The 23,481-nt window shown below is 40.1% G+C and overlaps 2 protein-coding genes across 2 annotated transcripts in view; both read right to left on the bottom strand.

Annotated features, from left to right (window-relative positions):
* Positions 1–5,235: 5,235 nt before the first annotated feature.
* Positions 5,236–23,481, bottom strand: part of LOC140362789 (pancreatic progenitor cell differentiation and proliferation factor-like) — a 48,215-nt gene continuing 29,969 nt past the window's right edge. The window contains exon 6 of the mRNA XM_072448981.1: positions 5,236–5,245. The gene's annotated coding sequence lies outside the window, so the exon portion shown is untranslated. The remainder of the gene's footprint in view (positions 5,246–23,481) is intronic.
* On the bottom strand, positions 5,890–14,534 carry dnmt3ba (DNA (cytosine-5-)-methyltransferase 3 beta, duplicate a). Its single transcript, XM_072448655.1, has 24 exons — positions 14,387–14,534; positions 14,169–14,305; positions 12,073–14,091; positions 11,538–11,736; positions 11,397–11,459; positions 11,269–11,306; positions 10,888–11,025; positions 10,559–10,621; positions 10,163–10,312; positions 9,494–9,601; positions 9,288–9,417; positions 9,103–9,210; positions 8,968–9,021; positions 8,819–8,898; positions 8,569–8,681; positions 7,884–8,067; positions 7,724–7,808; positions 7,493–7,638; positions 7,330–7,420; positions 7,109–7,257; positions 6,699–6,784; positions 6,540–6,609; positions 6,346–6,464; positions 5,890–6,202 (listed from the first exon to the last, which is right to left on the bottom strand). Exons 1-24 carry the CDS (start codon positions 14,514–14,516, stop codon positions 6,046–6,048), a joined length of 4,617 nt encoding a protein of 1,538 aa, XP_072304756.1. The 5' UTR covers positions 14,517–14,534; the 3' UTR covers positions 5,890–6,045.

Consider the following 23,481-nt stretch of genomic DNA (forward strand, 5'->3'; position numbering starts at 1 on the left):
AGTAATAATTATGTAATCTATTTACAAATGTTTTATAATAATCAATGTTGTTTTTTGTAAACCTTGACATTTAATCAATAAAAATAATTAACCATATGATATAAGAAATCTTCATTATAACAATTAAATATAAAATTGTTTGTTTGGTAACACATTATACTACTTGTATTTAGCCTTAATAAAGCATGAATAAAAACGTACAAAATTTATAATGAAAGTTTGTAAAGCACTTTAACTGCCTAATTAATGCTCTCCAACTCATTAAATAAGTAGTTATTAAGTATGAATGATTTTTAATAGACACAATTTTTATTTATTAAGCCTTTGTTCATGCTTTATTAAGGAGTAGCTGATATATAGTGGTATCATTTGTTTGTTTAATTTATGGCAACCTGTTTCCAGTCACTGCTCCTGTGTCTGTTATGTCACACGCTGAAAAGGGAAAAGGTAAGCACTATAAGAAGTTAATAGGATAAGAGTCTGCAGGGGACATGTCCTCTGTCACTCATGTTGTGTGTGATCTTTGATTTCTCTGATAAACAAACCAGTAGCCTCTCAGGTGTTCTTGTATCTCTGGATTATTATTATTTTTGGGTGATTTTGCTAAATAAAAGTATACATTTCCTCTCCCATACAGAAATCCATAGGAGAGGAGCATCTGAAATAACTCTTCCATCAGCTGTGATCACGGGCGCAGTTAGAGTCGATGGATGCAAAACAACTTTCTCCAGCTGAACTCAGACAAGACTGAAATAATCGTTTTTGGCCCACAGAAACAAAGAGAAAGTGTTAGCGGTCACCTCCAGAGTCTCGCTCTAAAACCTACAAACCAAATTAGAAATCTGGGGGTAATAATGGACTCAGACTTGAACTTTAATAGCCACATTAAATCAATAACATCAGCAGCTTTTTACCATCTAAAAAACATTGCCAAAATCAAAAATATAGTGTCAAAACCAGATTTAGAGAGACTTATCCACGCGTTTGTCTCCAGTAGATTAGACTACTGTAACGGTCTGCTCACTGGTCTCTCCAAACGAGCTGTAAAACAGCTGCAGTACATCCAGAACGCTGCTGCTCGGGTCCTGACCAGAACCAGGAAGTATGATCACATTAGTCCTGTTCTCAGGTCTCTGCACTGGCTCCCTGTGGCTCAGAGAATAGACTTTAAAGCAGCTCTGCTTGTGTACAAGTCTCTCCATGGCCTAGCACCAAAGTACATCTTGGATATGTTAGTGCCATATGAACCATCTCGGACTCTGAGGACCTCAGGGACCGGCCTCCTGCTGGTGCCCAGAGTCAGGACAAAACATGGGGAATCTGCGTTTCAGTTTTATGCAGCTAAAATCTGGAACAGTCTTCCTGAAGATGTGAGACAGGCTTCTACTCTGACAATGTTCAAATCTAAGCTAAAAACTGTTTTGTTTAGCTGCGCATATGACTAAAAGGATTTTTTCTTTGCACTCTTCTCTTTTGTTTGTGATTTTATTAGTTTAGAAAATCAGTTGGATTGATAATTTTTAATTTAGTTAATTTTATTGTATTTCTGTAATTTCTTTGTGATTTGAATGCATTTTTCCTGCTGTGAAGCACTTTGAATTGCCTTGTGTATGAAATGTGCTCTACAAATAAACTTGCCTTGCCTTGCCTTGCCTAGAGTCGCTTCGTGTTACCTAACCCTGCCATCCTCATTTAAACATGAATCAAACAACACAAACAACACAAACAACAATGTAGGTTAGATCCCAGTGGAGTCCAACCAGGTTTAACAGATAACAGAACACATCAAACAGGCCACCTACTGCAGTAATACCTGACTAAGAATCATGTTGCTGAGTTGACCACTAAAGATATATTTCTCCAGAAAATATCATATAAACGATAACATTGAAACTACTGACAAAGAAAAACCTATTCCAAATGAACAATATCGTGAAAATGATGAGGTGTAACAAATAAAGTGAAGAATTAAACTCTGAGATAGTTTGTTAGTTAGTTTGTATCAGTTACGAGTCATATGTGTTAATTATTCAACCATTTACATTAGGCAATTTAATATATTACTAAAAAATAACAAACAATTTCCTTTTGATGCAAAGAAACACAGTGCCTGAACAAATATTGAACCCCAAAAAACATTGTTCCAGCTTTCCTTTATTGAATAATGAGTCGATATTTCAATTATTGTGACAGGCTTTCTATTCTATTAATTTACTATTCACTATTACACTTACGGAAATAATACAAAATTCTAGCATAACAATAAGGCAAATGCTTTTCAAAACGTGGGAGTGGATTAAATATGAGTTACAGATATAATATAAACCAACTTGTGCCCTCTTGTGCATTTTACATTAATATTACTTAAAAACGAATCAAATGTGTCAAAATAATAATGGAGCTGCACTTTGGCTCCACGCCGCACGGGAGCGCTACAGTCGCACATCTCCCTGTTCCGTCTTGGATGCAGTTGTTGATGCAAAACAACGCAATGGTGGACGGTCCATCATATCTATGAATGTAATAGTTTAAATTCCACTTGTAATATGATCGCTGCTTTCCCTTCTGTTTTGTGTGAAAATGTAGTGCACGAATCCTAAAATGGAGAGTGTTTTTTGTCGATTTGAGTCGTATGATTTTGAGTCTGATGCAAAGTTTGAGGCGGGTTTGCGCTCTGTTCAAAACACAGACAGAAGCAGCAGAACAGAGGAACTGCAGCTGGACATGAAGCTTTTCTACTACAACAGGCGAGTCAAGAATAAAGGATAAACTTGAGTACACATCATAAAAAACAGTTGTATACGTGCCTTTAACTAGACACAGTGCCATGCAATCAGCACCGTAATAAATGTTCAATGATTAACTGACACCAGATCTAAATGCTAATGGATTTAACAATATAATGAGTAACTTTCATAGGATGCAATTTTACAGCTCCAAATCTGTGTTTGAGTGTCACAAAAGTATAATTTGTGGTAGAGTATGAAAATATGTGCAGATTTAAGAAAGAAAGAAAAAGAGGGACAACATTTCTGTAAGTATTTGTCCAGTAAAACCTAAAAATCAGGAATTGTCTTCATCAAAAATGTTATGAGCTTCGCATAATCTCCTTTTAGAATAAACAAATGGTTAAGATTTTTAGACTGCATTATCACTTACATGTGTATGAGAGGTTTTCATCTGCCAAAACCACCTTACGTTTCATATTTTGGGCTTAATCTGAATTTATCATTAAAATCCCACCATGTTCCACTCACATTTTGCCTCTATTGCAGAATTTAAAATATATTTGTTTCAAAAAAGTGTATAGGTTCTAGTAAAGTGATACTCAAACATCATAACAATAGACAGTAGACAAGAGGCACCAGCCGATTAAATCAAATCTGTAAAATAGCTTATTTTTTATCTGGCTTTTGATGTCACATTACCTTTACTTTATCGCTCAGTAATGTAATGTAATAGACATTGGGTTTAAAGAACATTTTCACTGTTGTCATGGTATCAACAATCCTGAACAATCCTAGAATCAAGATGTTTCTTCTCACAATGATCGTGACACTATCATGATGTCCATGTTACAAATACTTTGCCTGTTGCCATAAATTGAGCAAGATGCTAGTACATATGTAGGTTATCTGTATGTTTTACTGTATGTATATTATCTGTTCTGTTTAAATACTATTTGTACCTTTTCTTTTGACTACAGGTTTGTGGAGCCCATTGAGCGGAGCTCATACAAACAGTGGAGGTCGTCAAATGGGACATCAGAATCCAGCGGAGACGTCCTGTCCACAGAGGAGTCTGCAGAAACTGAGACGGTGATTTTGACCTTTGCTGAGGTCATGAAGCTGGTCCAGGAGGGGAAAGAGGTGCCAGGAGTGGAAAAACCGGACGTTCACCCGACCAATCAGAACCCTGCTCCGTCTCAAATGCCAAGGATACTGAAGCCATGGGAGAAATCTCTACAGCACTCTTGATACTGGACATTTTATGAGTAATACGTGTATGTTTGTTGGCTTTAGACAATACCATATCACATCGTTCATGATTTGTTTTTTTGCTTTGAGTGATTTGAAATTATAATACTGTCATATCCTCTCAGATGTGAGGGAGGTCAGACAGGAATTGCAGCAAATTAACAATGACTGGAGGCTAAGAACACTACAATGATCGAAAGAACGTGAAGTGGGGAAGCAGATCTTTATAACTATCGCTTTAAGACCATACAAGTCAGGGAGAGCATTTTAAATTCTACAATTATGTATTTGAATCTTATTGTCAATGTCAATTCACAATCAAGGACCACACCACAACAATGGAATATGAGAGAATGTTTATTGATAATAGTGATGGTAACGATGATGATGAGGATACTTGCCTGGGTACAGACTCAGGATAGGGGCTCCGTCTCAGGTGATCAGCCCAGCCGATTCAGAACTTCCCTCCTTAGATGGTGATGTGTTAAGGTGAAGATGATAGAATTATTGGGAGGATGGGGTCGAGAGAGCAGAGACGAGATGCTGGGATAGGCCTGTACCAATCCATGGCCTGTACAAATAGGGATTCTGGGTAATTAGAGGTGTGGTTACAAAGAGGAGTGGTTGCTGGAGGAGTAGGATGTTGAGGCATGGTCCACCTCCTGAACATTAGTCAATGATAACTAGATTTAAATTAATTATCACAAATGTTCTGTTATACCATGATAAAGATAGCCATATCTACCTGCCATATTATATTGTTTAATAAATTGGTCATATCTAACTGCTCCCTCTTGTTGAAATTTCTGTGTTGGCGACGTAGAACAGGGGCAAAGTTCATGGTTTTAAACTCCACTTTTTAGAACGCTGCTTCTGCAAGATATTTTTGTTTGAACTTTTAAAGGGGAATTCTGTAACATTTCTGATGGAGCATTAGCTACTTGATTATATAATCAATATGTGGGTGGGTACCTGGTGTTCCCCATCAACCCAAAACATGCACCATGGGTAAAATCCTCCATAGATCTTACATTGAAGGATGAGTCATATGCAAATTAGTACTATAATTTCCCTACAGGGATAAAGACTTCCTTAACCTTAATATAACTTAACTAGCTTGCATTTATTTAATAACAGTCGTTCTTATTGCTAAAAGATTCTTTGGAAAACATAAACTGTGGGCATACTAACCTCTCCACAGTTACATCCTTATTGGTCTTGTTTTTGGGTGGAAAAAATCAACACGAACGCGTGTTAAGGCAAAGGTTTTTAAGGGTTTCAGAGGCACACACAACATGCAAAAATGCAAATGCTAAAAAGGCACATGCAAAAATAGCACCATGGTAAATTATTTCATTATCAAATGAGGTACAGATTATAAAACTACAGTACGTAAGATTTTTCCTAACAAAACACAAAGTCTCACAAATGTTAATATGTATAAGTTATAGCACCAGTTTTGAGTATGTTTTGGAAGTAGTACAAAAGGTATTGGAGCAGTCAAAATGTAGTAACAAACAATGGCTCTTTTCAGGAGTTTCCAGTAAAGCTTAAAAACACAGTTCCACAAACCCTTTTCTCTCAAGCCATATTTCATTAGCACCAGTGGCATTCATCGTTATTAAATGGTTGCATTGGTTTAACAGTTATGCATATTTCCTGCATTACAGCATTCATACAATACACAAACCAGTCAGTGCATGATCGACAGGCACAACTTTGTAAAATGTGTCGACAATGAAACATACCTAAAGATCACACACTAATTAAAAAGGTAAGTAAACAGATTTTCAACTGCCTCACACATTTAAAAAGATAAAGTTAAAGATTTGTTTTTAAAAACTAAGATTTCTTTGTTTACGAGCAGACACAAACAATGCCTTGCTGAGATATAATGAAATGTCTAAAAATAATAATAAAAAAGGGATATTAAAGAAAATCTGGGTGAGGTAGATTACCTGAGCACCTATAAGGAAAAAGAGGTTTCACTATTATATGTATTTTCTGGTTACATTAAGGTCCAGTTTGGCGGGCGGCTCCGAGCACCTGGAGTGTCTCGGATGCTGGCTCAGTTTGCAGTTTCACACTCGCACTCGAAATAGTCCTTTAGTGGAGAGAAAAGATGGCGGATCACGGGGACGCTCCAAGAACGTCCCAAAACCTTCTGCCTGTGTCCACGGCCCATGTTGTTCACATCGGTGTAATGTTTGGGGAAACCAAAGATCCTGGAAAAAATATTTATAAACCTTTGAAGAGCAGTAGTTTAATTTGATTTAGTGTACAACCTATTTAAATAGAAAACTACAGAAAAATAAATGTGTTGGTTATACAGTTGGATACAAAAAAAGGGCTGCAATGAGTTGCTTACTGTTCAAGTTCTGAACACCACAAACTATCTTCTTTGCCATTCATTGTCACAGGATAAGGCCCGCTCTTCCCCTGTCTCAGGGAGTTCGACTTGGTTGTTATAGTCCGCACTTTGTCAAACTGTAAAAGAATATGGCAATTAGAGAATAAATGACAGAAGAACTAAAGTCAGTGCATTTGTAACTACAAAGTCACCTTCGCAACACGTCCAGCTTCCAGACAGTCCTGCAGACTCGCTTTGTCATCCAGAGAGGTTGACAGTGGCCTGAAGTGGACAAAAACAAAGGTACATTTAGTTAGTACAAATTAATACATACTATTGAATATTTACCATATTTATAATACAATGTTTACCTGTTCATTCCAGGCAGGTTTCCCCAAAAGTAACGTGCTCTGTGCGCTGGACTGACTTTCACTGCATCAATTAGAATGGGATTGGACTGAAATCAGAACATTTAAGAGTTATTGTTGTTTGCACTGCTTTAATTGAGCTTCAATCTCGAGGGCTGCGTTCACACTGGCACAAGCACCACATCAAAACTGGGACTAAATCACATTTAAACCAGGACTAGAACAAGACCGAAACCAGTCTAAATCAGGAATAAGCCATGCAGTCCTATATTAGTTTTGTATTTATATTTATTCTGTAAAATGTTCCAATGAGTGTCTAGTTCCGATACCAGTTTTCGTATCTATTTGTATGTCGTTTCTGATGCTTTTGACCACCCTAGTGTGAACAAACCCAAGGGCAAAGACTCAAGTACCTCAAGAAACCTGCAGATGTCCGCCTTGTCATGGCCGCTCATGAAGACCACATTTTCAAAACACCAGAAAAACGGCCTGTCCTCGTCTTCCCTTGGCTTCAACAGAGTGAGTATCCGGTAAAACTCAAAGAATAGCCTGCCAGTGCCCTCTGTTTGAAGACAATATGAATGAGTTGTGCACTGAGTTTGCTGTAAATCATACCCAAATGTGGAGGCATTACCAAACAATCCTTTGCGCAGTGGATTAACGATGGAGAGGTCATTGCACGGACTCCCTCCAATCAGAAGGTCAAACGGGCCCCATTCTGCCAGCTGCAAGAGGAAATAACAGGCTAAACAATCACACAATTACAAGTTTACATCTATTAATATTTCTGTACTTACATGTTTCCTTGTGACTGAGCGAACATCATTGACATACTCTATTTTCCCCTCGTGTTTGACCATTCCCACAGCTATCGAGTCCTCGCAAATCTCCGAAGCAATGTAGCGCTCAATCTTGAAGCCCAGGTCTTTCAGCACAAGGTATCCTGTCATAAAATAAACATGTTATAGCGTGTATAGTTAAGGTGTTCGGTGCGCGCCAAAATATGTGCTCATGTCATGTAAACAAACCTGTTGCGATGCCATCAAATAGAGAAAGCACTCGGATCGGTCTTCGTTGAGCGGCAGGAATGGCTGGGTAAAGTCGGTGAGGTTCCTACCAAGAAAAACAAACCACATTTAACGCAATAACCGACTAAAATAACCTTACGAATGCAGTGTTATTACTTACGAACTCAAAAGCACTGTTGTTGGCAAAGAAGTCCTGCACTCTGACGCTCCAGTCGGCCCTGAGTTTGAGGAATCCTTTAGACTTTGAAGGCTGGCACATGTAGCAGTGCCACGGGTCGACCTCTTTGAGCTGGTCAAACGTCCCGGGCCCGACCAGGATCTCGATGCAGTCTTTACAAAAACATCTGTGAGAGAAGTAACAGTGGTGAAAGCAGTACTGATAATGTGTACTCGGGTAAAAGTACAGTTGAATGGCTAAAAATGTACTCAGTTATAAGTACGCGTGCACATAGACCACATCAAACCTGGAGCTAAACCGGGACGAAACCTGGAGCTAAACCAGGACTAGAACGGAACTAAAGCAAGTCTACATCAAGACTAAACTGGGATCGAAACAGGACCAAATTATGTGAACGCAGCCTTCTTATGCCATTTAAGCAGATTTTTTAGATCAGATTTGTTTTCACGCAATCAGTAAAACGATTTAAACCTGAATATAGTTGTTCTAAACCACAACCTTCATACTCTTTGAGCTCTGGCCAATCAGAGCAGGCGATGCAAGGTTGCATTGTTTTAGAGACAGGAGCGGAGACAGCAGAGAAACAACCTTGAGACGGTGACTTGTGCAACTCTTAAATTGAATGAAGTACAATTATATTACAATTGCGTTACAGCTCAGTTCTCACCTGTAGCAGCTGGGGTTTTCACAGAGGATGACCTCGAGGCCTGCACAGCACACAGTGCAGTAAGACTGGTACCCGTCCTCATCGTAACGATAAAGTGTCTCCGTGAAGTTTTCCTAAAGTCACATTTCACGGGCAGATGGGAAAGGTTAATAGCAGCTGTTTCAAATACGGTGTAATAAAAAAGTTAGTACAAATAATGGACTGAAATGAAGACACGTTACAAAAGACAGAAATAGATTGTTGTTATTACCTTGCATTTAGTACAAAGACTTCCTACAAACAATGGGTGCTGTACATCAGTCTCAGACGTCCCACAAGACAAACAAAAATCTGTCAAAACAAAGACACAACTTATTTTTTTGTTCAAAGCAATAATTATTTCAGTTATAAAAAACTTACCTTCCAAAGTTTTTCCTTTATTCCTTTCTCCTTTGAGACCATCCACCATGGTTTCTGAAAAAAAATGAAATAATAATAATAATTGGATGAATACAGAGAATCATATTAATACAGTATTTTGCAGGAAAAACTCACGTCTGCCGACAGAAACTACAGCCAGGTGCGCTTTGCTTTTCAAGACATATTTTCGTTTTGCTGGTGGCTGATAGTCTGAGTCAGGAGAATCGTCACTTGTCAAGGACACTAAAAATGTGATGTCAAAGTAGAAATGACGACCATAAACAGCATGTGAGTTATTTCTTTTGTTTGATCAGACGTACCCATCGGCATAAAGGCCTTGGGTCCTTTGGGCAGAAAGCCCTCGTGGGCCCAGCGCAGCATCTCCTTCAGCTCGCTCTCTTTGTCCCTGCCAGCGGCGCTGAAGGACTTCGCACAGCGTTCACCTGCCAACTGAAGATCAGAACTGTTAGTAAGTACAAGAAGTGTTACATGTCCTCTCATGGTGTCAATCACTTCTCTTTCTTACCTCTAAAACCTGGAAAATGGCCTCTTTGTAAACTGGCAAACAGGAAAATGAATGTTTGCTGAAACATTGGGTGAAGGAGCTGAACGGCATCAGTTTATCTGTATAAATCTGCAATACAACAATACAACTGTCAAAATACAATCGCTCCAGGAAAGCAAAATTAACATAACATACAAATGTATGAAGTTTGAACTATTTATCTTTAAATCTTTCAATTATACAATGTGGTTTAAGATGTTTCTGGCTGAGCGATATGACAAAATAAATTACTTTTCCCCTCATAATGATCGTTACAATTTTCAATTTTATTTGATTGAAAACAAATAAAATACTTTTCTACACACTTTTAATCATTGCCATGTAACACAAAAATACTCTCCACATGTTTGACTGCAGACATCTTGATTAATGATGATTAACTATATAATTGACAATTTGAAATAATTGGATCTCAATTTTGATTCAAATTCAATCAATTTCGCGGCCATTTATTTAGCTGTAGAATTATCTTCCATTGGCACAAAGAAATGATACTTGAAACACAAAAGATATTTAGCTTGGAATAAGAAAACAACATGAACAACGCCAGTTTATTCATATGACGATTGTGATTGTCGGTAATGTTGACAATTATTTCTGCAAAGTTTAAACTATTAAAAAAATGCAAACCTCTGAGAACATGCCGTCCCCGAACCACTCCACGCGTCTCATTCCAGGAGGAGAGGACTTGGATTGCCAGGACTTGACCAGCCCAGGCCACAAAGTAAAGCCCTTCAATTTGCCCCACACCAACTCTCCGGTCAGGAAACCTTTGCCATCCTTCAATTCATTAAACAGAAAAATATTAAAACTTGAATTGTTATGCAGACTTAAATGAAAAGAAACATATTGTTGTTGTTTTTTTGTGTTGATGTAAAACTTTTATAGAATGAAAGAAGAAAGTGTTTTGCCAATCCTGTTATTTCCACAGACAAAATACAATTATTGCTAATGTGCTAACTAAAAGCTTGTATGTGTAGTAACTTATTGTCATTTCAGGATTACATGTGTCTTTCTTTTATATACCTGGTAGGCATGTTTGCGTCTTCCTCTTACTGCCTTATTAGAAGGTGACTCAGTTTGATCCGTCTGAAAAATTCACACAAACATATAAACAATCATTTTAATCTGATACGTAAATGTCACCTTCAGTCCCAAATTTCAGTTGTTCTCTTCCATGTAAAAATACTCTTCTGCATTAGCATTGTTATGTTTTATGCCTGACTATTAGCAAAATGATCAAACATGTAGCATGACACTACAGGAATAAATGAATCCATATTTTGTCATCAGTTGGACACATTAGCTGGCTCCTGCCCATGAGTAATTCGGTAGTATACTTGTGGTATACCTACCACCTCATCTTGGGATTCCACGCCCTTTTCATCTCCTACTCGCTTGGACCAAGTGTTGGAACCAGCCTGAAATATTGTGCGGGCCTGTGGTTTCTGGCGTAAGCTGTTGGGCCAGCCAAAACTTCCCCTATTAACCTCCTGAGAGACAACACACTCCCATTACAAATTCAAATATCAGGACATGTGAGTGCACCAGAGCCACGCCCTTCATTCCACTAGCACAACATAAACAATGAACCAGCTAGTCACATGTACAGCACGTACAGTCCTACGATCCTGACTTCAAAACATATACAGTCATGTTAAAACTACAAAATGTATTTTGATTTTGGATAAAAAGTCACTTGTCCAATGAAATGTAAAAGGAAATGTGGATCGTACCTCTTTCCAACAATACCCATTCTCTCCATCTGTGGGTTCTAGAAAGAGAGATTGTTGTTCAATTCAACAAATTCAGCTTTTTAACACAAACTTTTGATCAATTACAGTGTAAAATGAATCAAATATACCAGTTAATTTCTTCAGTCGGACTTCACATGGTCTCAATGTGGAGAGGCTCAAACCATTCAGGTCTAATATTTAAAAAGTGAATACATTAACACATTGGAACTCTATTACAAGTTTAGCAAACAAATGAAATGTGTATTTACCTGATGACAGATTATAGTTTCTCTTAAAGGAGTTGCTGCTGCTGTTGTCAGATGTTACATCAGAGTCACTCCCTGTAACAGTGTCACTCTCTGTAACAGTGTCACTCTCTGTAACAGTGTCACTCTCTGTAACAGTGTCACTCTCTGTAACAGTGTCACTCTCTGGAAAAGTGACAGCTTCTGTGTTATTTTTTATGACCTGGTGAAGTGTTCCATAGATTAATCCAACAAGTCAACAAACACAAAAAGAAATGTGCCATAATAATAATAATAATAATTATGGAAGCAACACTGAAATAACTTTTCAATACTTTATACTTTACTTTAAGTTACTTTAAAGGTAAAGAACACGTTTCGAAATTACATTTCTACAGATACAACATTTCTACAATATATATTAACAGAACAGTTTGTTTGGTAAACTGGAGTGAGTTTTATGCAGCATTCATTTTGTCATTGTGACAAAGCATTTGCAGTTTTGTATTCAATCACAAAAGTTACAAAGTGTTGCTTTCAAAGTTATTGCTTGCCAAACCTTGTTAAATATTTGATTAGAATCTAGTGGAAGGCGAGGAATGGCCAGCAGCGTCAGAATCAGCCTCCTGAAGATGGAAGACGGTTTTAGGTCCTTTAAGATTTTGGCCCAATGTTTTTCCAGCGAGACTTCTGCACTGTCCTTTTGCTCATCTTCAGTCTTGTCCTCTGCAGCCTTGTCTTCTACAGCCTTGTCCTCTGCAGCCTTGTCTTCTACAGCCTTGTCATCTGCAGCCTTGTCCTCTGAAGTCTTGTCCTCTGCAGCCTTGTCCTCTGAAGTCTTGTCCTCTGCAGCCTTGTCCTCTGAAGTCTTGTCTTCTGCAGTGCGCTTGTACTGCACAAACTCCTCTCGGAGCTGGTTTATCTCCTCAGGAGAAGAACACACTTCTAATTTCACTCCAATGTCCTCCACTGCTTTGTCAGTAACGGAGAGTCTGCTCTGTGGGTTTAGCAGCTGAGCGATAGACCTCAGCATCACAGCACTCAAAGGTAGAGCACCTGCAATGCCACTGGTCAGGGCAATGTAAAGTGATAAGGCCTCTTGCTGTAGTAGTGGGAGGGCATCCAAACAATTAGACTCTTTTAGAAACTTGTGTAAATCTGGCCCTCCAACACTCATGCGGCTACTGGACAAATATAAATCCGTGTTTTTAAGAATCTGAACGTTTTTCTCATTGAGGAACTGAAGCTCTGCTTGAGGGTCAAGAAAGCAGGATGTGTATGTTTGTAGCAAGCTAGCGACTTGTTCCAAAATTATGACTAAATCAGCATGCAATTCTTCTTTTTGAGGATGCAAATTTGTTTGGAAACTGTGCAGTGGCTTTACGGCTTCAGTAAGGATCATGTACTTTGCCCTGACTCTGGGATCCTGCAGCTGTGAGCAGATTAATTTGGCTTTTTCATCCTCTGTGCTGCAGACTTTAAAGCAGGATGTCAAGTCTTCCCACATTTCCAAGAGTCTGCAGACTAACGGATATAGATTAAGGCAACCCTTGCTGATAAAATTGTCAAATGATGAACTGTCCAAGATTTCAGAGCTAAAAAGAGTGGTGAGTTTGTCATTCTTTGTTGGACAGGAGGTGTAAAAGTTGTGTATATCTACAAGCATCTCCAGTGTCTTATTAGACAGCTCTTTTAGTGCCGCATCACAGGCTGCATCAGCCATGGCGTTCAAACAGCCAAAAGACACCATGTTGGGTCTGAGTTTGCTGAGCTGTGAATGCATGTGCTCTGAGGCTGCACCATTACCCTCCATGTAAAGGGCGACCAGATTTGATGAGGGCAAATCAAACCGATTTAAAATCCCCACCACTGTGTCTGCCTTTTGGTCGTCTGTGCCCGCTGACAAAGCCTCAAGAACATCCAGAAACCGGATGCAGTATTTGGGCTCCTCAGAGTCAAAGTAGCCTACGAGCACCACAGAGATCTTGGAGTGATCCACCGATGTGCCTCCAAAAATGTATAAACAGTAAGGGGCACTTTGACAATGAGAGGTTATATTCTTGGGGTAATTTAATCCCAGTTTACAGCGGGCAAATTCTCTGGGCTCCAGTTTCCCAGAGTAATTAAAATAGTGACAAATAAATTGAGCTGCTGTCCAGGAGCAGGGCAAAGGCGTTGAAATGTGGTTTAACACAGCTTGATTCCTGGCAAGGGCTGATCTTTTCCTGTGTAAATTTGTTACCGAATGTCTGTTCAAGTCAATGTTACCTCTCAAAAATGTTTTGAGATTTCTGTGACACACATGGCAGTAGGTGAACTGCTCACCTAAAGCACTTGCACATGCCCATTCAAAAGTCTTCTTCCAGGTGTCACTGTAGGGAAATGCTTTTGGAGCTTCAGTGTTATTGTCCTTGCTCACCATGTGTAGAGTGCCATTGGTGCAGGGGGTGAACTGGGAAAATTCTGAAAAATGAGATCTGTATCTTTTGACATTGGCCATGTAGAAAAGCCTGAACCACTTCATCAGTTCATAGTTGCTTCTAAAATCCCCCGCTATTAGCTCCTTCACAGGAAAAGTCTAGGGCAAATAAAAACACTGTTAATAGACATGTAATTAGATACAATCATATCTACCACACTATATTATCTGCATACTTTTGTAATTCCATTATTGTCGAGGGCCTCTTGGAGTAAATTGAAATTTTGCTCAGAGTCTTCTTCATTCTGTGAAACTTTGGTCATGTCAACAGAGCCTGGGACAACCATGTTCATAATTTGACAATGGCTTGTACCTAAAATAAATAAACAGAAAAATGTCTTGTCGGCAAGAACAACATTTTGTATTTGTTTTGATAAAACATGGTGAAAGCTACCTGAGGACAGTTGTCTGACATCAGCGAAGTCTGTTTTCAGCAGGTTGTTCACCCAGGACACAATATAAGCTCTGCTGCTCTTATCATGAGTGGAGTTCGGGTTCACAAGCTTTTCCGGTGGCGCTGTCATCTTTAGGGTTCCGAGAATAAGTCTGAAACGGACAACATTAAGAGTATTTCTTAAATGATCTTGTTATGAGTGTTAGTGAGTATGTGACCTATTGCGGGGTCGACTGAACGTCCCAATCGGTGTTTGACTGGGGGAGGTGCAGAGTCATCTTCTGCCATCTCATAGGACTTTAAGCACTGGCTTGAATCAAAACAATGATGCTCTAGCTGCATGTGCTGCAGACACATGCAGACTGCATGAGCTGCATGCAGACTGCAGCTATGTACAGCCATGCTTAGCCCATGCTGCAGCCACGCTGATGCCCCTCTTCCTTAATGTATAGAAAGCGTCATGCAAAGTCTCGCGTGGTTGGTCCATTTTGCCGCGAATGTTTCCACTCCCAAAACTTTCATTTCACCCCGAAGAGACTTTTAAAACGCGTGTCATTGTCACTGACTGACCGCGTGAAGCTCGGGACACAACCTCTGGATCTTAAGTAGGATTACGCTCGTGTTGAGCAGTTTTACGTGAGCAAAGGCTTCATGGAGACACCGGACTGACTCTCGTGAATACAATGCAATGCACACTCCTGCAAAAGAACGACCCGCCGGTAATAAACTAAAACTAAAGCAGAAGAAGTCAAACTGCCTTTGCCATTGTGTTTGCACCGGGCTTTGTGCAGCCCACAGCAGCTCACGGGACACAAACAACCCGAGACAAAACAGAAAGTAAAGAGGAAACAAAGACATCCGTGCGATCGGAGCGGAATCTATTACACACATATGACCGTGTCGTGTCTTTGTCCAGCCCGTGTAAGTCTGTCTTTCATAGTTCGCCTGAGACATGTGAAATGTGCTGTGGACTTACCTCCTCTCCCCGTTAGGTGTCGAGGGAAACTACGAGCGCGATCGTAAAACACTATTTCCAATAGGTTGGCCCATGTGACGTTCTCCTCGCCCAGGTCCCCGATAGGACGATCCCGGGGCCAGGGAAGATCCATGTGGTAAAAGAATAAGCCACGCCTTTAAATCTCCCGCGGGGCCAATCGTACGAAGTCTCGTTCCATTGGAACACGCGAGTCTCTTTAGCGGGTTTGTCCGGGGGAAAAGATCGGTTCCATAGTTGATTTCATAATGCGGATTGTCACCATCAAAGTGGTTCGACGATACAAAGTCGCATCAAACACGAATGTGCGCAAAGAAAAACGCTCAAAATGCAAATCGCTTACACGCACGCGCCGCACAGACTCACGCGGCTTAGGCCGGTGTTTGCAAGAGCTTAAAGTGATTCCATTCTAGTTCGATTACACACGCCCGAAAACGACGAAGAACTCATTCATAGTATTTTACAATGCGCAGTCTTGCATTTTATATTTTGCAAACACGTCCAAAATGGCGATCTGTTGACGCCAATTTCTGCAGCGAAGGGCCCATGGGCCCCACACATGGCCCCACAGGACAAGGCGCAGTCAGCCACTTCCTGAACGCAGCTTCGTAAAATAAACTTGAAATGAATGTAATGCACACCGTTAGGTTTTCTTTGCCATTGGCCACAAACACGGAGTTTACGAAATCACAGCGTTTTCAAAAGCAACACTTTTCTCAGTCCGCGCTGTACAAAGGTGAGGATATAAATGGTCACGTTGGCCCAGCAGCCTACATTGTTGGCCAGCAAGCTCAAGCAAAGAGGAAGTCAAGAGGAAGGAATGAATTATCGCGTAATTATTGCTATAAATACACAAATCTACATAATACCACACTATTGATTAAGCCCGAGCAGGCAGTGTTTGGTCTGCCATACTGTGTGGAGGTCAATCTGCCCTGTTTATTCCACATCCCTTCGCTTGGGCCATGGCACATGTATGAGTATATGTATATAAGTATATGTAGCCTACATGTAGGAACTGTTCATTCATAAAGTCAGGCTTCATCAAAAATATTGAAGATTTGAAAGATGACGTTTGGATAATGATCAGCCTAAAGCAGAGGCCATTTCAGGTGTATAATACATATACTTAAACAAGTATTGTCTTTTTTTTTTCAATGCTCATTAGTTATCAACATAAGAATCATGTTTATTGTAATTTGCATGTTCTCCCCATGTCCCTGTAGGTTTGCTCTGGATACTCCGGTTTCCCCTACCAACAAAACGTGTACAGGCTCCTCCCCTCTGGGGCCCCCTCAAAAGCGATTCTTAATCTCAGTGGGACTTTCCTGGTTAAATAAAAGTCAATTTTAAAATAAATAACGTCAGTCTTCAGAGTTGTAGCCTCCTGCCCATTTATTTGTGTCCAGGGTGAGAAGGATCAGCTTTGATCCGACCTTCTGCACCCGAGTCCTGGAGACAGACAGGTCCTGAGAAGATGGCAGGCTGCAGCCAATCACGTTCTCAGCAGAGCACACAATGCTTCAGTCTGTGTCTGTCCCTGGCTCCTGTACCACACGTGATGGAGGAGGTGAGGATGGACTCAATCATGGCTGTGTAGAACTGCACCATCCTCTGCACTTGCAACTAGCCTTTCCTCAGCTGCCACAGGAAGTACCGTACATGCTCTGCTGAGCCTTCTTGATGAGGAACTGATGGTGGGTGTGACTGGAAGTCCTGAGTGATGGTGGTGCCGAGTAAATGGAAGGAGTCCTCAGTGGTAATGGGGGAGGGGGGCTGAGAGGCTGGGAGGCTGTGACTTTACTGAAGTCAACTATTATCTCCATTGTCTTCTGGGAGCTGAGCTCCAGGTTGTTCCTGCTGCACCAGGACACCAGCCAGGCCACCACCTCCTGCAGATCAGCGTCAGAGAGGAGCCTGATTAAGGCAGTTTTGTCCGTTTCCTTTCGCAAACTTAATCAGGTGAGGCAGTTGGTGTACAGGGAGAAGAGCAGGGTCCATATGCTACCGGTTCAACCTTCACACCATCACACCAAAGTTGTGCTTTGAGTCCTTCAACTCTAATGCATGGTGAGTGCCGTTGCTCAGTTGGTATCTGCATACATTGAAGAGGGGCGTCAATCTCTATATTCTAAGAAACATATTCTGAGCGTTCTCTCCTCAGACTGTAAAGGCGATGACATGGTCAACTCTCAGTGTCGTCACGGCTCTACTCGGGGCTGGCACCTCAGAGCAGGCAGCTTTTACGGATCGACACAGTTCAGTAAACACCCCAAAACTGTAATCTGGAGTTAATAAAAAATCATTTCATTGGTTTGTTTATTTGCCATTTGCACCAAACATCACACTGAATTAAACACTATTTTTATGTCAATTATTCACAATGACAATAGATACTTGACAGCTTAAGTTTGTTGCTTCTGCACTATTTTGTATAAACAAATAAGAATATATAAGCATTAACAAACTGTTTTTAATTAAGTACACAAATAATCTGTGGATCTACTACAGCACTACTGGTGAACATTATGAGAACTGTAACACATTGTATTGTCGGTGCGAGTAAACATTGTGTAGTTTGCATAGTGAAATATAAATATATATACATTTAGCATATTGTCTCTTTAACGCAGTGTTTCTGTATCACCTGGGGACATGTGGATTGAAGTATTATTGGTTCATCCATAGAAGTACAGAATTGGTACACAGAACTTCCAGACCCACCCAACATCACCTCAGTGGAAATGGAGCAGCTGGAATGGTTTATTTCCTGGTGATAGTGGGTGCTTTAACTTTACATACTTCATGGGCCCTTTAAGAGTCAATTAAATACAGATCTGCTTTCTCGATTTAATGTTTATGCACCATTATTACTCTTTTCTTGAGTCACTGGGTTTTAGACTTGGTTTAGGCAATAAACTTCTGTAAATGATTAACTCGAATCCTTTACTATGACAACATTTTCTTTATTTGTCCCATGGATCTATAAGAACAGTTCAATGATGTGTCCAAATAGAAGGTAAACTATAATCTGTTTCGCAATTGTGGTTGGATGTTAACTATAGATTTGAATTTGTTTCATGTTCAAAAAGAGGAACAACTTGTGGTCAATGAACAGGGAAGTTTGAAAACGACAAAGGCAAAGGTCACAGGGGCCTTTTTAGGGGATAACTTAAGGGCAGGGACTGACAGGTGCAATCACATGTGTCACACAGACGAGGCTAAGAGGACGTCACTGTGACCGTGGGGGGCCACTATGAGGATGTCACAGCCAATCAGGAGGGGAGCAGGAGAGCGTGGAGTGTTTGTGGCTCTTCATCAGAGTCCATTACTGTTGAGCACACAACACACAGGTGGATACGACAGATCATACTTCTCTTCTTGAAGAGATTTTGCAGGAGGGATGAGCAATGCAGAGCAAATATTGTATTTAGTTTTCATTTGTGACTGATTGGAAATCCTTTAACCCTACTGCCATTAGGTTTTACAATAAGATTAGCATTTCCTTTCTACAGATCTGTATTTTTGGACTTTGATCCAACTCAAAAATACAGTTCTACCTATAAAAAAACAAAATGTATTAAGTACAATAAGATTTATGAACATAAACAGACTATGCTATGTGCTTTATTCCTTTGCTACATGTTTTAGAATACAATTTTATTTACATGAATTAATTTGTATCTCTTGCTAGATTACTGAAGCGCACCTGTACATTGTGATTAGATTTGCAATTTATGTTTTAAAATCAATCATATTCAGTTCACAGTTCACATTTTGAAGAGGAGCCTTAACATTTGAGGGAAGAATTAAATATTGTACATGTACTTCTTAACAAGATAAGAGATAATTTCAGATGAGTTACCACCTAAATAACTGCAGCCTTTTAATTATTTAATTTTATCATCATTTTGCATTCTATCTGACTAAAAAGTAAAGTATTTAATATAAGTTTATTTCTATCTTTAGTTAACAAATGTTTCACTCATGCCTTATTATTATTATTAGGCCCGAGCGCCACAAGCTGGCAAGAGGCCTATTAATCTCGTAAGGCCGTGCGAAGCATGGCTGCAAAAGTGCGCACGAAAAGTGCGCACGAAATCGAGCGCGAAGCGCTCGCCCACTTCCAAACACTCACTAACGCACTCCTTCACTCACGCACGCCCCGTGCATACTAATTAGTAGTAGGAAAATGGAACATTACCGTTGTAAACGGGCGAAGCCCGTGCAAAAGAGCGCACTAAACGAGCACTTTACATTCGCGGTCGTCATCCCCATATAAAGCACTCATTTGCGCTAAGTACCTCACGAATACGTTCCCCATCTCTTGCATGTTCCGTGCATATAAGCATGTAATGCAAAAATTGAACATTATTACTGTATAGAGGGCCAAAAACACAAAGTTGGCGGAGCCCACTCAAAATTAACGAAAGTACCCGTCAGTGACCAGGGACCCACACCATGAGGTAGGAAAGTGCGAGCGCTTTCCGAAAATGTATAGTTTATGATATTTGAAAAATGGGAAACATTGTTTTCGCATCGGAATATTATTCTTTCTTTCTTCTTCTTCTTCTTCTTCTTCTTCTTCTTCTTCTTCTTCTTCTTCTTCTTCTTCTTCTTCTTCTTCTTCTTCTTCTTCTTCTTCTTCTTCTTCTTCTTCTTCTTCTTCTTCTTCTTCTTCTTCTTCTTCTTCTTCTTCTTCTTCTTCTTCTTCTTCTTCTTCTCGGGACCAACCCCCCTATTTTCACCCAGTTGACGAAAAGTCACAAAAATGTTCACACCTCTAAAAATCGTGCCTCTCTACATTCTGGCTATTTCCCTTTTCTAAAATGAAAAAAATTGGCGCGTCAGCGCCCCCAAATGTACCAAAAATGCATTGAGAGATAGGAAATCACCCAAAAAAAATCTGATCGTAGAATCATGAAATTTGGCACAGAGGTAGATGGTGACAAGAGAAGTAAAACATATTATTACGGCAACGCCGTCCGCCCAAGCAAATGTCGGCCATATTGGTTCAAAAATGGCTAAACATGACTTGGGAGTTTTTCCAAATGTCGTACTTTTACGAACTCCTCCCAGGGCGTTGGCTCTAAAAAGCTGAAATTTGGTGAAAATGGTACTGAGGAGTGGGACATCAAAAGTTATTCAAATTACATTGACCCTGTCACGGTCTCTGTGCGGCGAAGCTGCAAACTTTAGCTAGAATTTCAGAAATCTCCCAAATTTAACATTTTTGCCGTTTGCGCAGATAAAGTCCGAATTGCCTCAAATTAGAATCAGTTGTTAAACTCTTTGCCCTAAATCTACTTGAACTGAAATAAATTAATTTGGCGCTACAGCGCCCCCTACAGATCTTATATGGAGGTTAAATGTTTAGTTTTGCGAATTTATATGAAATTTGACACACAACTCAATTTTAGCATCCCCATCAAAAAAGTCAATGAGACCCATGTCATAATTGTTATGGGGTTGCCGTAGCGATGACCAAAACCTCCCACGTTATTCCAATGGGGAAATCGCCAGAACATGTTTACACTTTATACTTTCACAAACTCCTCCCAGGGCGTTTGCCCTATTAACCTGAAACTTGGTGAGACTCATCTTCAGGGGTGGACCATCAAAAGGTATCCACATTTTTATTCAAAAAGTCACGGTCTCTGTGCGGCAAAGCCGCACATTTTGCCAAGAATTCAAAATAAAATTGCTTTTTGATGGTAAAACAAAGGGGAGAAGATGTGACAGCGTCACAGATTCAGCAGTAGGCGTGATAAAAGGACCATTGGGGCGCGTTAGCGCCCCCTCCTCTTGCGGCGTAGCGGCGGCGGCGTGGCGAGGGCCGATCATTGCCGCTTGCGGCTTTAATTATTATTATTATTATTATTATTATTTTCCTAGTTTGTGAATCATGTTTTTATTCACTGACCTCATTTTAATTCTGACCATTCAAATTGCGATTAAATTGTGATTGCAGACCTTATTTTTATTAACTGTTTCCCAAACCTTAACAACCTGCTCTACTAAGCATTAGTCATGTGGCAGTTTGGTAGGGGGGTATTTTGAACATTCTTTCTTTGCGCAGAGTTAACACACTTCCTTTGGGCCCCTTGAAGAATACAGAGAAAGGAGGTAGGACTCTCAGAGAGGGGTTAGTACGTGCAAGAGAAACCATTATTCTGGTCATGTCAATTATGGCTGCTTTTGCTGTAATATCTTGGTAATAGAGGTAATTATAATTAAGGTCAAAGCACCATGTATGAAATTTTGAGGTGCATCTTCAAAATCTGAGCTGCATCGTAAGATAATGGTACACATAATATATAAAAACGAATTTATATTTAGTACTTATATAAATAAACGTCTATTACATAATTTTAGGTATGCCTTTATTTAATATATAAATATAAATCCACCCTCGGGTACAAGTAAAGTTACCTTACCTTACTTAATATTTAGTTTATATTTTTTTTTAAAAACTATTATTATTCATTGTTTTATGTTGCATCACATCACCGAAAAAAATAATGATTTTGTTCTCTGACAATAGCGATATTTTAGCGCGTTTGATGCAAAGTAAAAGGCTTAAAACCCAATACTAATCCCAATACCACAATAACAGATGGTAATTTTCAGCACAAAACACTTTCTTTATGTTTCCATATATTCTTATTCAAATGAGTGTCTCGTGTCTTTATTAGTTGAATATTTATTAGTATTTTCTATACTTTTGGCAACCCTAGAACATATGTGTGACTACATTTGAATGTCTCCAGCCGCATATGCACATGTACTAGGACATCAAGCAGTGTGACAAGTGGGGAGAGACATTCAGCTAATAGTTAGAGCCGTGTATCTCAAAAGGAACCCTAGCATTATAACCACGACCTCTGTGCCCCAGTGCTGCACCATTTGCAGATTTTCAGCCCCCAGTGAGGGGATGGAGGCCGTCTCCTGACAGTAATCCAGAGTGGATCCGGGACACGCGGCCAGGGATGGGCGTGCGCGATGTGCCCCCTCTCCGCTGTCACTGTCCCTCCACCCGCCCCGGCCCGCCCCCTTCTCCCCTCCCGCCATGATTAACCACACTCATCGGCCCCTCTGCTCCGTCCGTTTCCTGTTACTTAGTTACCAGTTGCCACGATTTGCTATGGCCGCTTGTGTTTCCATGGCGACTGTGCCCATTCTGTCGTCTCCGGCTGCCTCTCGGTGGTGCTGTCCCGGCGGCCTTTAGCGCAACCCCAGGTCCTGACCCACTGCTCTGCTCCGGTCCCATCTGAGGAGGTCCGGGAGGCTTTCATCGCACTGCGCCGGACTGAGGAATACACTTCAGCCGCTGCTGCCCCGCGCTGCGAGTGACCGGGCAGACAAAGATAGGACTGAAATGAAAGAATCGACTGGAGATATTCAGCAGAGCGTGGATCTGTAAAATAGTTTTAAATATCTCACTGCAAGATCTGTTTACGAATCAGCTTTCTGTGTTTGAATATATATATATATATACATATATAAAACTCATTTCTATATTTTGTCTACACTGTACTGATGTTTAAAACAAAAACACAACAAACAATAATATATATATTTTTTAAAAGAAGGCTTTTTTTATTTGTTTGTTTTCTTTTTTGCAAAGTCTTGGATAACAGCTTAGCAAATTTTGAATGGAACAGAGACCTAGCACATAGATCAATGAATCTCAGAAGAACACATTAAACCATAAATGAAATGACCAACACAACTAAGAAAGGTGTGCTTATAGAAATTACACTATAGATATGTTTGGTCGGGGCAAAACAAAAGATGCTATTCCCGTTGTCACCAGGAGGAGGCAGTATTTAATAAACACTCATTTAACTCTAGATCAACAGTTCTTAACAGCCCATCTGAGCATGGGCTGCCTCCCTCTGTTTGACTGTGAATGCATCTACTGGGACAAACATGGCACGCAGTAAAATGCACGTATTCATTGCACAAGCAACAAAATAGTCTTTCTCAGCCTATAATATTGAAATTACTCATATCATTTTGCGTTTTATTTTTAACTTTTATAAACTACTTAGTTGAGGTCCTCGAGGTGCAGGTGATGAGGGGCTTGCGTTTGGGTTTA

This window comes from Eucyclogobius newberryi, unplaced genomic scaffold (genome assembly GCF_026437365.1).
Source record: "Eucyclogobius newberryi isolate DKJ021-1_F unplaced genomic scaffold, fEucNew1.0.hap1 SCAF_17, whole genome shotgun sequence".
NCBI lineage: Eukaryota > Metazoa > Chordata > Actinopteri > Gobiiformes > Gobiidae > Eucyclogobius > Eucyclogobius newberryi.